Below are 16,547 nucleotides of genomic sequence, written 5' to 3'. Positions count from 1 at the left end.
ATAAAAAACAAGTATAAACTGTAAAAGACAAATATCAGTAAACAAGTAACAATAATAAGGTAGATTTTTTAAATGTGAGTAAAAAGATTTATTGATTTTAGAAAGCTAAAAATAGCAGACACATGGTCATTGTCGGATAAAATCTGACTGAGTGTATATGGCTCGGTCAGATGGTTAAAAGCGGTAAAACGAGCATTTCTAAAACTGGTACAGTCACATAAAATATGTTGAACAGATAAAATGGTGTTGCATTGCTCACACATAGGAGGGTCATCAGCCCTCAGCAAAAAGGAGTGTGTCACATGACAGTGTCCTATGCGGAGCCGAGCAAGAACAACTTCCTCTTTGCGATCCCTGCGTAAGCTGGACCGCCAAGGATGGATCACAGGCTTAATTCGACATAGTTTGTTTGTAGTAACCAGGCGATGCCACGAATCTTGCCACTGAGATTGTAGGTTACTACGGATCACTTGCCTGTAGCCTGTAGTGTGTATAGGGGACTAACAGGTCAAGATTATCCGTCAGGGATGCTGATTTGGCTGCAATGTCAGCCAAATCATTTCCTCTAATCTCGATGTGACTGGGGATCCAGCAGAAGCAGATATCGAATCCACTTACATAGAGGCTGTATATTATCTGCTGAATCCGGGACAGGGTTGGATGATTATTGCGTGACACCACTGATAAAGCCTGTAGTACACTCATTGAATCGGCATATATAATACACCGTTGGTAACGGTGTTTTCTTATGTGATCCAGAGCTAATACTATAGCATGCATCTCTGCAGTGTAAATGCTGCAGTCAAGGGGTATCTGTTCTGATATGGTATCATTTGGAAAAACAGCAGCAGATCTCACAATACGATTCTGACTTCAAGCCGTCTGTGTAAACTGGCCAAAAGTCAGAATGTTCTGCACGGTGTTGTGAATAGAGCTGAAGGTAGACAAAAGCTGAAGTATTAGACTTCATCGCAATCTTGAGTGAGAAGTCACATGCTGGTGTTTGTGCATGCCAGGGTGGAAGGGTCTCCTTTGGTGATTGAGCAACCTTGTCTACCGAGATGTTAAGCTCATTGAGTAGCTCTTGAACATGAATGCCGAATGGGCGATTGGCGGTCCGTCATGTGTTATAAAGATTTTCCCATTGTGGCTCAAAAATGGATGTCCACATGGGATGATCTGGCAGGGACTTCAGCTTGAATGCATATTGTATAGACAACTGCATTCGTCGAAGCGACAAGGATGGTTCATTTGCTTTGACATACAGACTTTGGACAGGTGATGTTCTGAATGCACCAGCAGCAATACGAATGGCTTGATGATGGATGGGGTCAAGCCAATGAACAGCGCTATTTCTGGCAGATGCATATACCTGAGACCCATAATCTAATTTTAAGCGTACAAGTGCATGGTATAGACGTAGTAGAGTGCATCGGTCTGCACCCCAAGAGGTAGGAAGAGAGAGAGAGCGGAGAATGTTAAGCCCTCTCATGCACTTTGTGCGTAGCTGACAAATGTGTTGGACAAATGTCAGCTTTTTGTCAAAAATGAGTCCCAGGAATTTCGCCCCTGATACAACTGGAATGGTGCTTTGTCCAAGTGGTAATTCAGGCTCAGGGTGGAGGTTACGTTTGCGACAAAAATGGACACAAATGGTCTTCTCCGGTGAGAACCTGAAACCATTGGCCATGGCCCAAGAGTTAAGAGGGTCAATAGCTTGTTGCAGTTGTCTCTCAATAACCCTCATATTGCATGACTGAAAGAATATGCTGAAGTCATCAACGTAGAGTGCACTGTTTATAGTTGGAGGAAGTTGTTCAGAAATAGAATTTATTTTAATGGCAAAAAGCGTGACACTTAAGACAGATCCTTGTGGTATCCCCTCCTCTTGGCAAAAGGGCCGCGAAAGGGAGGCTCCTACGCGAACTTGGAAATAATGGCAGAATAGAAAATTTTTAATAAAAACGGGAAGGTGACCCTTAGACCGAGATTGTAAAGGTCTTTTAAAACACCAAATCTCCAAGTTGTGTCGTACACTTTCTCCATGTCAAATAAGATGGACACCAAGTGTTCTCTTTTTAGGAAAGCATCTCTGATAGATGTTTCCAGTCTAATTAAGTGGTCCAGTGTGGACCTGTTTCTTCGGAAGCCGCACTGAAATCGGGAGAGAAGGTCATTCGATTCTAAATACCATAAGAGACGAGCATTGACCATTCTCTCCAATATTTTGCACAGGCAGCTAGTTAGTCAGACCAATAGGACGATAGCTTTTCAGAGATTTAGGATCCTTTCCTGGCTTGGGAAAAGCAAGTATAGTTGCTTTGCGCCAGGTATCCAAAAAATGCTCTTCAAGAAAGATTCTGTTGTACAGGAAGAGCAGACGGCCCATGGATTCTGGTGAAAGATGTTTTATCATTTCATAATGGATGTTGTCTGGTCCAACAGCGGTAGCCTTTGTACGGGCAAGTGCTGTTTTCAGCTCGTGGTTAGTAAATGGCCCATTATATGCGTGGGAACCCTTCGATGTGAACTTAAGGGCCTATTTTTCACTGTTGTGCTTTAAGACCAGAAACTCTGGGGAGTAAGATGATGTTGCAGAGATGTTAGAAAACGTTTCCCCAAGAGCATTGGCTATTGCAGTAGATTCTGCAATAGTACATCCACTATATTCCAGGACCGATGAGGGATGTGCATTTCCCCTTCATTTTCCGAATTTTATCCCAGACCAACTTAGTACTAGTAGACTGAGTAATTGATGAAGTAAAGTGGATCCACGATTCCTTTTGACTCTGACGGCAGATGTAGCGTGCTTTGGCTCGTGCTCGTTTAAAGGCTAGAAGGTTGGTCGTGGTAGGATATCGACGAAATATCCCCCACGCTTTATTTTGAGCCTTTTTTTTTGCTGCTGTGCATTGTGAATTCCACCATGGTTTTGGAAACGAAGGAAACCGGGTGGACGTTTTTGGAATTGTAGTTGCAGCTGCATGGACAATATTTTCTGTTATGTACGTGACTGCATCATTGATAGGCTCCAGACTGACTGCAGAGATGTCAAAATTTACCAGATGTTGAAAGGCACTCCAGTCAGCCTGATCAAACTTCCACCATGGTAACCTGAAAGGAAGACACGGTCTCCCACTGTGTAACGAGGTTCACAGGGAAGTGATCACTTCCATATGGGTTCTCCTCCACTTCCCAAGTGAGCGAAGGGAGTAGAGAAGGGGAGCAGATAGAGAGATCAATGGCAGAAAACGTACAGGTAGGCATTTGGAAGAATGTGTTTGTTCCAATATTTAGAAGGGAGAGGTCATTGTCATTTAGCATATGCCCCAGGGGCTCACATCTGGTGAGTATGGGCTTGGCACACCCAGGGTCCTGAGCTGGATATCATCATTCTTCTCTTTCTTGGTTATTTCCGTCTACTTTTCTACTTCTTTCTCTCTCTCTCTGTCTCTCAGAGTAACTCGGGAATTTTTTTTTGGCTGGTGCAGCATAAGCTTCAGGCTTCCTTGCACCATATAGCTAATAATAATAATAATAATAATAATACGCTCTATGACTCGTCCCCTTCCGTTAATGCTAGCACTACCCCACAGAGTATTATGTCCATTGAAATCCCCGAGAAGTAAGAGAGGGGGAGGCAACTGCGTTACAAGATCATCAAGGTCTTCCTGGGAGATGTCAGTCCCAGGTGGCAAATAAATAGAGCACGGTTAATAGAAATCCCACTGTAAGGCAAATTGCAACAGCCTCTATGCTGGTTGTAATTAGCAAGGGCTGAATAGGAGTCTAGTTGCCCACAAGGATAGCGACTCCTCCATGAGCAACACCATCTGCAATTCTATCCTTACGAAAAATTGTGATGTTACGCATGGTGGGATCATCATTTTCCTTTAGGTAAGTCTCCTGTAAGCAAAAGCAAATGGGCTGGTGGGCCTTGATGTCATCATTATTTCACCTGAATCCACGACAATTCCATTGTAGGAATTTAGCCATTATTTTGGCTTGGTGGGTCTATCAGGCGGCTTCCGAGTTGCTGAGGGCTTACTTTTATCAGTCTTGGGTTTATCTCTTTTGGGGAAGTATGGATGCTGTCCGGTGTATTATATACTTGAATTTCAGGAAAGCTTTTGATACTACTGCATATGGAAGACTGTTGTACAAACTGGAGAGGTATGGCATTAAGGGAAAGTTGCTACAATGGATAAAGGGATGATTGAGTGGGAGACGATGGAGAGTGGTGATCAATGGACACTGCTCTTCATGGACAAATGTTATTAGTGGAGTTCCCCAGAGTTCGTTGTTGGGCCCATTGTTGTTTTGTATATTTATCAATGATATTGTTCAAGGTATATCAGGTTTAATGTCCAAGTTTGCAGATGATACAAGTTTGCAATGATATATAGGAATACAAAGGTTGGCAGGATTGTTAACGACAGTAAAGACAGTATCTAGATAAGTTGTGCAAATGGGCTGAGAAGTAGCAACTGAAGTTTAACATTGACAAATGCAAAGTACTGCATATGGGTAGCAATAACCCAAGAGAAACATACCAACTGTATGGTACTACACTCAGGGAAGTGGAAAATGAAAAAGACCTGGGGGTAATTGTGCATTCAAATATGAAGTTTGGTTAGCTGTGCAGACAGGCTGCCAGGGCAGGTCATGGAGCATTTGCATTTGTCATTGACAAGATGCTGTATCTTGTCAATGATATATAGGAATTTTGCTAGCAGGGACAGGGAGGTGATTATCCTTTTATACAAGGAAATGGTCAGGCCACACCTAGAGTACTGTGTACAGAATTGGAGGCCTCATTTTAGGAAGGATGCAGAGTTGCTAGAATGAGTACAAAGAAGGGCAACAAGATTGGTCAGGGAAACAAAGGGGTGCTCTTACCAAGAAAGGCTTAAGTTTTGCAAAGTACAGCACCTGGAGAGTAGACACCTGCAAGGTGATCTGATAAGGCCTTGAATGGGCTGAGCAAGCTGAATGCTGGTGGGATTCTTCCTCTTGCTCAGATTAAGAACCTGAGGGGGCACAGTTTCAAATTGAGGAAAGACTTGTAGAATAGATGTGCAGAAATTTTCCTTTGGCCAGCGGGTAGTTGATTGGTGGAACTGACTTCCATCTTTTGTTGTGGAAGTTGATAGCCTAAATAAATTTACGGTTGAGCTGGACAGGCATTTGGAACGAATGGAGGGGTAAAATGGGAGGGGGTTTTTTTGGCTGATGCTGTATAAGCTTGCTTTCTTGCATCGTATGCCTCTACTAATTCTAATACTGTTGCACATAAATGACTACTGTTGAAGTCATTTATTTAGAAATTGAAGCAGTGTGGCATTTAAGTCAGATTGCTACTATGGATAAAGGGATGGTTCAGTGGAAGAAGACAGAGAGTGGAATCAATGGGCATTGTTCTTCGTGGACAAATGTTATTAGTGGATTCACCCTTCCCCAGATTTTGGTGTTGGGCCCATTGTTGTTTTCTATATTTATCAATGATACTGATGAAAGCATATCAGGCTTAATGTTCAAGTTTGCAGAGGATGCAAAGGTTGGGGTGGTTAATGGCAGGAATGACAGTATGCTACTGCAACAGGGTCTAGAAAAGTTACACAGATCAGCTGAGAAATGGCAATTGCAGTTTAATATTGACAAATGCAAATCAGCAGTAACCCCAGAGTGAAAAACCAACTGTGTGGTACACTCAGTATAATGGAAAACGAAAAAGACCTGGGGGTAACTGTGCAGTGGGATATTATTATTATTATTATTATTATTATTATTATTATTATTAGCCATATGGTGCAAGGAAGCCTGAGGCTTATGCTGCACCAGCCAAAAAAAATTCCCGCATTACCCTGAGAGAGAGAGAGTCAGAAGTAGAAGGGAATCACCAAGAAAGCAAGAAAGAGAAGAATGATGATGAAGTTCTCTGAGCAATGCAGAAAAGTTGCCAGGACAGCACATGGGGTTTATGATATACAGGAATTCTGGCAGGGATAAGGAGGCAATTATCCATTGTATGCTGCAATGGTCAGGCCACATTTTCATACTGGACCAGTCTGGAGGCCTCATTTTATGAAGGATGTAAAGCTGCTAGAACAACCACAGAGAATAGCAACGAAATTGGTGAGAGGAACAAAGGGGTGTTCTTACCAAGAAAGGCTTCAGTTCTTGAGCATCTAGAGACTAGGCACCTGCAAGGTGGTCTGAGGTGTTTATGCTGAATGGATTGAGGGAGCTCAATGCTGATGGGAGTCTTCCTTTTGCTCAGACTACACACAAGAGAGTACAAATTCAAATTGAAAAAGGACAGTTACAGAATAGATGTGCAGAAGTTTGCCTTTAGCCAGCAGGTAGGTGATTGTTGGAATAAACTTCCATCTGTTGTTGTAGCTGAAATAAATTCAAGGAAGAACTAGACAAACTATTGGAGAGAATAAATAGGTGAAATGGAAGGTATGTTTTTTTTTTTGTGGTTTTTTTTTTTTTTTTTTTGGCTGATGCTCTATAAGCTTGCTTTCTTGAATCATTTGCCAGTAGTAATGGTAATGCTAACTTCATCCCTAAATATACTAATAATAATAAAAAGAATAAATAAGAAGGAAGAAAGAAAGAAAAGAAAAATACCTGAAATTTCAAAGTCATATCCATTCTAAGAATAAAGTACAATCGTTAAGACTCCCAAAATTATTGACTGTTTCAAAACCTCATATTCAGAACTAAAACCAAAGAAACCTTCACTTTTAAAAAGACAAGCAAGCAAATTAAGAGCCAGCCCTCTTAAATTACTGAAAAGTGTGACTGATGCTTTTTGGTAACCTAAGAGACCAGAGAACAGTACATCATTGTTCTTAGTTCTCACACTCATTAGTAATGTAACATACATATTTCATTATAAAAAAGATTTTTATTAATGAGCATTGTATTGTGTAAAATTTTCCATTTCAATCCCTGGATGGAAATAATGAATGGGCTGAAGCTGAAACATAAAAAAAAAATAATAGAAGAACCCTTCCTCTTCTCCAGTTTAGGATAAGAAACAAATTAGAATATTAGTAAATGAAAAAAACAAGAATAAAAGATTAAAGTTTTGTTGGTTTTTTTTCAAAATTCACATAGGATTAAAGTTTCTTACACAGAAATCCAGAACCTCATTTAATAACATACTTGGACCTTAAAAAAACACGAGTAGATTTTAAAACTGACTCGTGTTTATACAAGCAAGACAAATATAATATTCATTTTAAACCAAACAGCAATATAATTTAAAAGCATAATATGTCTCTTAATAAATTAGTATTACATTACCTCATAAAAACATGTTCCACAAGTTTGCAGTATACTTCCACCCCAAATTCTCCACAGGTTGCATTTGAAGTAATGGCAGCATTTGCAGCCAGATTAAATACAGTTGGAAAGAGCCCTCTAGATGAACCTGAAATATACAAAGGAAAGTTAAGCAGAATGTAATATTGAATACAATTTAAACAGAATACTATAATTGTTTAGTGTAATTTAATCAATTCTCACATAATAATCATAAAAAAGACCTATATAACAAACATCATTCTTGAGTATTGACCATCATGGGAAAATATCTTTCTTTGAACACCAGGTATCCACTGGTGTTCAAAGAAAGTGCATCGCCTAAGAATTTCACATTTCTAACCATTTTTCATGATGGTATGTTACATTAATGACTAGCATCACAAACAGAAATATAAACAAAAGATATTTATTAATAGTTAAGGAAAAACTAAGTAATATTTGACAGGTGCTCCCAAAATATTCCAAAATGAGCATTTGCAACCATTATACAACAGTTTTGGTAAACATGACAATTATGGCTGAAATGTTATCAAAAGCCCTCAATTTGCTTCAGTTTATCATTTTAAATGGAAAACAAAATAAATTTCACCAGGTGCAAAATGATATTTAGTTGAACTGCCTCTGGCCCTGATGACAGCAGCACACCGTCAAGGCAGTGACAAGATCAATTTCTGAAGATAATCAACTGATAGTTCGGAGTTCCAAATACGAATTATGGCTTCCTGAAGTTCACGAAGGGTCTTTAATTTCTTTCTGGCAACTGCAGATTCCACATGATGCGAACAGTTCTCTATAGGGAACTCTGATGGGAGACAAAATCAGATTCAGACAGATTCAGGTCTGGGCTGTTTCCTGGCCAGCTAAGAGTTGTAATGGAATGCTGTTCTTCCATCCATTTTTTCACCTATAACAAATGTAAACACATTACTGTTAAACCTCTAAGGCAGAAATGAAGCTAAAGTAACTACAGAAGTGCCTACTTACACTTTTTTACCAATGACAAGGAGCAGAGTCGTCCTGAAAGATGTTAGTGTTGTTACTGTTGTTTTGGTTTTTAGGAGCATTAGCAACTAAGGCCATATTGCTCCGGGATATGCGGTGGTCATTCCCTGACCTTTCCGTATTTGGTGGTGACGGGCTCGAATCCCGGTCTAATCAAGAAGCATGTGCTGCACACTGCTGCTGCTCCTTCCCACCTGGCTACAGAGGCACCCCTGAAAGATGCAGTTACTTGGCAGGTTGAAATGGTCTTTAATGGTTGGCAGCAATTTGCCTTCCAGTATAGCCAGGTATCCATTGGCATTTATGATACCCTTTTATAAACTGCAGGTGACCTACTCCGCAATACAAAATGCACCCCCATATCATTTGGCTGGTAAGGAATTTCACTGTAGACACCATACAGTCTTGATGGTATTCTTACCACGTCTAAGGCGAATCGTTTGTCTCCCATCAGAGCCATGCAGGTTGAATTTCTTCTCGTCCAAGAAAATAACTGACTTCCACTGCTTGGAGGGGGGGGGTCCATTTGATATGCTCCTTACACCAAATTAATTGGGCCTTTTTCATTTTTTGTGTGAGGAGGGGCCTCTTCTTAGGATGACAGGCTTCAAGTCCATTTTTGAAGAGGCGTCTTCTGACTGTTACTGCACTTGCTACCACTCCTGTATGTTCTTTCCATTCTCTTTTCAGCCCAGACAAAGAAGCTTTACGGTTTTTAAGGCATAAGCGCTTCAAAACACGGTCCTGTTTTGGCATAGAGACTCGTTTGTGTCTGGTTCCTTTTTTCCTCAGCAGCAGAACCAGTATTCTTAAGTTTGGAAAGAAATCTAGTCACTGTTGACTGATTACAAGACACTCTATAAGCAATATGACAGGAAGAACATAATTTCACACATAAAGCAACAATAGCACTCTTTCTTCTTGGCTTCGACTGCACATAACTCGCCATCCTGATACAAGCAAGAAATGACTGCAACTCTAGCAGAGCATGCTTGCATAGCTGAAAGTAACAACTGATGCAATATTATGTCATCTTGCAATATTACGACTATGCTTGTCAATGTTATCTGATGCAAGCTGTAAGAAATATTGCCATATACTTAGGTTATTCGGATGACAATTACAATTTTAAGGGGTGATGCACTTTCTTTGAACACCAGCGTAAATATCAATACAAACATTGCCTTGTTACATATACAGAGGTAATTCAGAACTCACATATATGGTAAGGGTTTTTTTTTTTTTTTGGCTGATGCTGTATAAGCTTGCTTTCTTGAATCAAATGCCTCAACTAATACTAATGCTAATATATGGTACATTCAGTATTCATACATATACGGTCCACTCCATACTCACATATATGTGGGAAGGGGCAGGAGTGAACTGGCTGTAGTTATTTCCAGCAGTTCCCAACAGTTTTGATCCCCCACCTTTTTTTTGCAGCAGTAACATGCTATAAATACTATTAGTCCCAGTAGCAATCAACATCTAGTTGCCTAGACCAGTCTACCCTCTCAGTAGGAAGAATTTGGCATCAAGCATTGCTCTAAAGAAGTGCCATGAGGGTGCCAAATAGCACTATTTATTTATTTATTTTTAAAATAAAAAATACATATTTTAAATAATTTACATTAACACTTTCGCTGCTTGCTTTTCCAATGACCTTTCTGACCCGGGAGTGAAAATTACGGGTTTCAGTCAATCAGGATTGGAGGGCAGAGATATTTTTGGGCTTTCTTCTCATTATGACTGAATTTGTCAGCCTCTGGTGAGGTTGCTTGACAAAATATCCAGTTTTTCTTCTTCTGTCAAATTGGAAGAAAAAGTTCTAAAAATAGGGGGGTGGGTTCTCTCCATGTGGATTAAAAACCCAATGCCATATATTTGCATAATGAAGCAACGAATGTGTTAAGGAGCATATACAGGGTGTCTCAAAAATATTGGTACAAACGTTTAGGGGAGGTAGGTAACATCTAAAGGAATGTGAATCGCATAGGAACCCATAACTGGAAACATCACCGTAAGTTGGTACACTGCGTTGTTCATCAGTTCGCGAGAGGGAAAATTTCTGGTTTACGCATTCAAGCAGTAGTCGCCACACGAAGAGCATGCATCGATATACGAACTGTGAGCTGGCAGACATGCACCTAGTGCATGGATTAGCAGAGGGCAATGGACGAGCAGCTCAATGAATTTATGGAGAACGCTTCCCAGACAGGATTGTACCGGACCACCGTTTGTTTGCGTGTGTGTGCATCAAAATTTGTGCGATTATGGGTCATTTAGAGGTAACAGGAGTAGTGTGGGCAGATCACATTCGACGCGAACTCCCGCCATTGAAGAAAGTGTGTTGAATGCCGTCCAGAATAATCCTACTACCGGCACACGTGCCGTTGCCTCTGCCTTAGGAGTGTCTTGTTGCAGTGTACAGCATGTCTGGCACGACGATTCCTTACACCCCTTTCATCTCCAAAGGCTTCAGTTACTGCTACCCCAAGATCATCCTGCATGTGTGGCTTTTGCGCAGTAGTTTCTCCAAGAAAGTGTTCAAGACTTGAATTTTCCAGCCTATGTTTCATTCACGGATGAGGCTTATTTCACTCGGGAAGGCTTATTCAATCAGCACAATGCTCATGTGTGGGCTCACGACAACCACAACCCACACGGTGTGCGCCCCCATGCGGCACAACATCACTTCGCAATAAATGTGTGGGCAGGTATGGTCGGTGACTACTTAGTCAGCCCATTCCTGTTACCATCCCGCAAGAACTCCGCTAAATATCAGATCTTTCTTGAACAAGTTCTACCAGGTTTACTTGACAATGTTCCAGCAAATATGAGCCGCAACATTTGGTTTCAACATGACGAGGCACATGCCCATTATGGAAGGTGTGTTCGTGACCATTTGAACAGGCGTTTTGGGCGTCGATGGATTGGCCGGGGTGGACCCGTTGCCTGGCCCCCACGCTCACCTGATTTATCGAGCCTTAATTTCTTTCTGTGGGAGCCCTCAAATCTATCGTGTATGAATCATCTGTGGAGATGGAAATGGATCTCGTGGCAAGACTGATCTGCGCTGCTCCTACTGTCAAAGAAACTCCGGGTGTGTTTGCCCGTGTCCACCAATCCATGCTGCGTCGGTGTCACGCATGCATCGCGTCTCATGGTGGAACCTTCGAGCATCTGTTGTAACATCATGAAATGCATCATCTCGTACCCCATTGTTAATATTATGTCAAATAAATGTTTGCCACTAATTACTGTCTTGTGTCATTTCTGCTTCTTGTGCCTCTACTACTACTTTCCCGTGATGTTTCCGGTTATGGGTTCCTATGCGATTCACATTTCTTTAGATGTTACCTACCTCCCCTAAACATTTGTACCAATATTTTTGAGACCGCATTGCCCTTGGGAAACATATACATTGCCTCCGGCTGTAAGGAACTTGGATACAAAAATGACTTTGGCCGAGTTAAAACTTCTTGAAATTTTCCAGTCAAATTAAAAGTAAAGTGCTTTTTTAGCTTTTAATTCTGTTTAATTTTCTATAATTATTGCCCTTTTTTCATGTACTCAATTTAAATCTATTTTTTTTTTTTGACCTCCCAGTTTTTCAAGTTCCATTCATGTTAATACTCTGTGAACCCATGCATATAGTAAACATTAAAAAAGGCCTCTAAAAATATGTGAACCAGGGCCCCACACTATCAAAATCTGGCACTGATAATGAGCATCCAACAAAAAATGTGTAATAACCAATCAAAACCAACCATCTGATTGGTTTTGACTGGTTATTAAAGTTGGCTGGGGAGTATCCCATTCCTGCCACTGATGTGCAGGAATGGTATGCAGAGTAGCTGTGGGAAATGATGCAAGAAAACAAGCTTATACAGTATCAGCCAAAAAAAAAAGGAAACCACTTCCCAATTCATCTGTCCATCCTCTCTAACAGTTTACCTAGTTCCTCCTTGAATTTATTCGAACCCACCTCCAACAACACCAGATCGAAGTTTGTTCAAACAATCAACCCTCTGGCTAAAGGCAAATTTCCACACAGCTAACCTGCAACCATCCTTCCACAATTTGGATTTATGTCCCCTCGGGTGTGTAGTCCAAGTAAGAGAAAGAATTTCAACTGCACTGAGCTTACTCAATCCATTCAAGGCCTTAAACATCTCAATCTCAGAGGTACATAGCAATCCAGATGCTGCAATTTGCAAAAGTGAAGCCTTTCCTGAGTACACCAGCAAAGTGCAACATCTGTCATGCTAAACGACATGAATCCCATTGAGATTCTGTGGGATTACCTGGAATAACCATCTCTATTAGGCCTCAAAAATCAGAAGGCTGCTCTTTGGATCTGCCAAAGAACACCTGTGCACACTTAACCAAATCTGAGGTGTGCAGGATTGGTACTAATCATCCTCACTAAACATGAATCATGGTACTGGATATGTTCTCCAATATTTTGGTAAGGCAATATACCTTTTTGTTATAGCGAATATCTGAAGCTTGAACAGTCTAAACGCTGTTTCTGATTTTCAGTTGGAAATTAAATTTTCATCTGAAATAATCCTATTTCAAATTACATAAAGCTCAGGGCTTTAAATGAAAAATTTTATATAACGGGACTCATTGAAATATTAACATTAGCAAATGATGCAAGGAAGCAAGCTTATACAGCATCAGCCAAAAAAATAAAAAAAACGACACCTCCCATTTCACCTATTCATTCCCTTCAATAGTTTGTCAAGTTCTTCCTGGAATTTATTTAAACTATCAACTTCTACAACAACAGGTGGAAGTTTGTTCCAACAGTCAACTATCTGTTGGCTAAAGGCAAACTTCAAACGCCGCCGTAGCCTAGCGGTCAGGCGCATGGGTGCATAAGTACACGTGCCTTGAGTGACCGGGGTTCAAGCCCGTGAATACGGTGCTGTTTCTTATATTCTGTCCACCTTGTGAACTCTTCTGACTGTTTGATCGTCCCGGAGTATAAACAGAACATTTATTTATTCTGCAACCGTCCTTCCTCAATTTGAATTTGTGCCCCCCCCCCACCTCGTGTGTGGTCTGAATATGAGGGAGAACCCCATCAGCACTGAGCTTGCTCAATCCATTCAAAGCCTTAAGCAACTCAATTAGATCACCTCGCAGGCACTGCAGTCTCCAGACACTGCAATTTACAGAACTGAAGCTTTTCTTGATAAGATTATTACCAAGAAAGGCTTCAGTTCGGATCGCCTTCATTATTAAAAATATTCTATTTTTAATAGTCAAGGCGGGCCGTATTCGAGTAATTAGCGTGCGCGGCCACCAGTAAGTAGTAAGGGAGATCGCGAGATCTAGACCGTACGGTACATTTTGACCTGTGGCGCCAGAAAATCTGGCTGTCCATAATGTACGCAGACGATGAATATGTAAACTCCTCTGGATTTGACGGGAAAATTTATTTACATGACATCATCGACGCGTATGACGACGCGTATGACGGCGTTCCGTTATGCTCCGAGCCCTGGTAAATCTGTATATTTATCATAAGCTATAATCAAATTGAAAAGAAACTAATATTCTTTCAGTAGCATTGAGTTCATATTCAGTAAAGGGGAAAAGAAAGAGAAAGAGACTCGTTTCGTTTATAGTGGATACCAATAAAAAGAATGGTTATTCTATAAAAAAAAATAATTACTTAATTTCAAAGTCAGCAATAATATTGTGAAAGTGCTTAATACTTTACAATAGTGAATTACCTCAACTAGACTCACAGAGCTTCGTTCAAATTTTTTTCAGTAACTTGCTAGTCCAGTTCGCTCCTATTAACTTCCAACTACTATTTTTTTTGTTTTTTCTCTTACATTTCAATATCATTTATATTGTTTGTTTATTATTCATGAAAACAAACATGCACGTTATATTGACATTTCCAATATTTCCTAAACTGTTCGTTATTTGGATTGCTATTATTGGATGTTATTTCTCTACTAGAATTTGATGAATTATGACTAGTACTTCATTATCTTTGATTTAGCTCACTTGATTTTTTTTTTTTTTTTTTTTTCATGAGCTTAGGCGAAGCAAACTGAAGAGAAAATCCTATTTTGGGTTAAAAGATTCAGTTGCAAAAATTCGGTATTCAACATGAAAAATAAATTCAAGAAGGTCACTTCTGTAATTATGAAAAATTAAAAAAAAAATCTATAATAACGGGTAGAGTTTTGATCATCTCTCATTTCCACCTTCCGACTACCTGCTGAGACAGATACCGGGTTGATGGAGGTGTCCCGTGAGGCGCCAAGACAGGCCAGACAAGCCGCCTAAAGGCTATACTATGCTAAGTCTAGTGTATTTGTTAAGAATCCTGCTGTCACCGTATTCTTTCTAATAGACAACACATTTTGATTTATGTATACACATGTTCCTGGAGAAAACCTCTAGCAAGTGTCAAAACAGCGTCCTCATGAAGATGGATAAGTGGACCTCCAGGATAAAAAAAAAAAAAAAAAATAGTTTCTAGCTGAGAATTGTCAGGATGGAAGGGATAAAAGGTTACGATGTTGCACCGACCAAAGAGTGCGGTAGGAGAGGGGGGGGGGGGTCTCTCCCTCATACACAGTTCAGGGACTTATCATGAAGTCGCAGTATTGTGAAGAAAATAATTACTTAATTTCAAGGTTAGCAATAATGTTCTGAAACTGCTGAAGTCATAAGGTTTGTAGCTAGTTCCTTCCAGGACAATTTCCAGTGAACTACCGCTCATTTTTAAAATACCATAAATTGATAAATGAAATGCATTGACTCATTAATTTCGGAATTATGTTACTCTGATTAATTTTTGAATTAGGCAACAGAAGAAATCTTAATTTTTATTAGGGCCAACCCTAAGAAAAGGTTGCACTGGAAACAAGAGATTTTCAAAACATTTACAATTTATTTGGTATGTTTAGAACGTACGCTAATTTAGAAACAGGAAGGTTTATCCAGATATTTATTTAAAGTATACCCAGTAAAATAAAATAAAATAAAATATTTCCAGAAGCTTTCGGAACTCGTGTCCCTTTCTCAACTGACAGAATTTTTTGAATACATTACAAGCAAAGTGTGGCACGTTACTCATTCGTCATTGTTGTAGCACGGACGTGTGCTGCCTTGCGCCAGTGATCATCCATCAATAAAACGGTAGTCTCCAGGATTGGATGTATACGCATGCCTTTCTGGCGATTTAATGCCTTAGGGTTGTTCATTATGTTTAGTGACTCTAGCCATAGGCGGTGGCGAAAGTGTCGCGCGTGGTCCACTATCTCAAAGTCGCGCTTGGGGTCAAGATCGTGGTTGGTAGCCCAAAAATGTTCTGCAAGCGCGGACTGGTCAGTTTCGGCAAGCCGGATTGCTCTGTCGTGTTCCGTGAGGCGATCCTGGAGACGTCTCGATGTCTCACCTACGTAGCAACTGTTACAGGCCCTACAGGTGATACGGTACACTACATTGCTGCGTAAGACAGGTGTGACAGGGGTCTTCACACTGGAGACAAGTGAACGTAGGTTCCTACCTGGTAATTGTACACATTTTATGTTGTAACTTCTCAGGATCTTCGAGAAGTTACAACATAAAATGTGTACAATTACCAGGTAGGAACCTACGTTCACTTGTCTCCAGTGTGAAGACCCCTGTCACACCTGTCTTACGCAGCAATGTAGTGTACCGTATCACCTGTAGGGCCTGTAACAGTTGCTACGTAGGTGAGACATCGAGACGTCTCCAGGATCGCCTCACGGAACACGACAGAGCAATCCGGCTTGCCGAAACTGACCAGTCCGCGCTTGCAGAACATTTTTGGGCTACCAACCACGATCTTGACCCCAAGCGCGACTTTGAGATAGTGGACCACGCGCGACACTTTCGCCACCGCCTATGGCTAGAGTCACTAAACATAATGAACAACCCTAAGGCATTAAATCGCCAGAAAGGCATGCGTATACATCCAATCCTGGAGACTACCGTTTTATTGATGGATGATCACTGGCGCAAGGCAGCACACGTCCGTGCTACAACAATGACGAATGAGTAACGTGCCACACTTTGCTTGTAATGTATTCAAAAAATTCTGTCAGTTGAGAAAGGGACACGAGTTCCGAAAGCTTCTGGAAATATTTTATTTTATTTTATTTTACTGGGTATACTTTAAATAAATATCTGTTAAACTATGGACC

At 40.6% G+C, this 16,547-nt stretch overlaps 1 protein-coding gene across 5 annotated transcripts in view; it reads right to left on the bottom strand.

Moving 5' to 3' along the window:
- Positions 1-16,547, bottom strand: part of LOC150087516 (laminin subunit alpha lam-3-like) — a 746,420-nt gene that overhangs the window by 571,953 nt on the left and 157,920 nt on the right. For all 5 annotated transcript variants that reach the window (XM_090371226.1, XM_090371225.1, XM_090371229.1 and 2 more), the window contains exon 2: positions 7,318-7,444. In XM_090371226.1, coding sequence (XP_090227352.1) covers positions 7,318-7,444 — 127 coding nt within the window. The remainder of the gene's footprint in view (positions 1-7,317; positions 7,445-16,547) is intronic.

This window comes from Mastigoproctus giganteus, chromosome 4, assembly GCF_048544385.1.
Source record: "Mastigoproctus giganteus isolate SK-2022 chromosome 4, ASM4854438v1, whole genome shotgun sequence".
In the NCBI taxonomy this organism is placed as follows: domain Eukaryota; kingdom Metazoa; phylum Arthropoda; class Arachnida; order Uropygi; family Thelyphonidae; genus Mastigoproctus; species Mastigoproctus giganteus.
The sequence above is the reverse complement of the archived record's forward strand: the minus strand, read 5'-3'. Positions and strand labels throughout refer to the sequence as shown.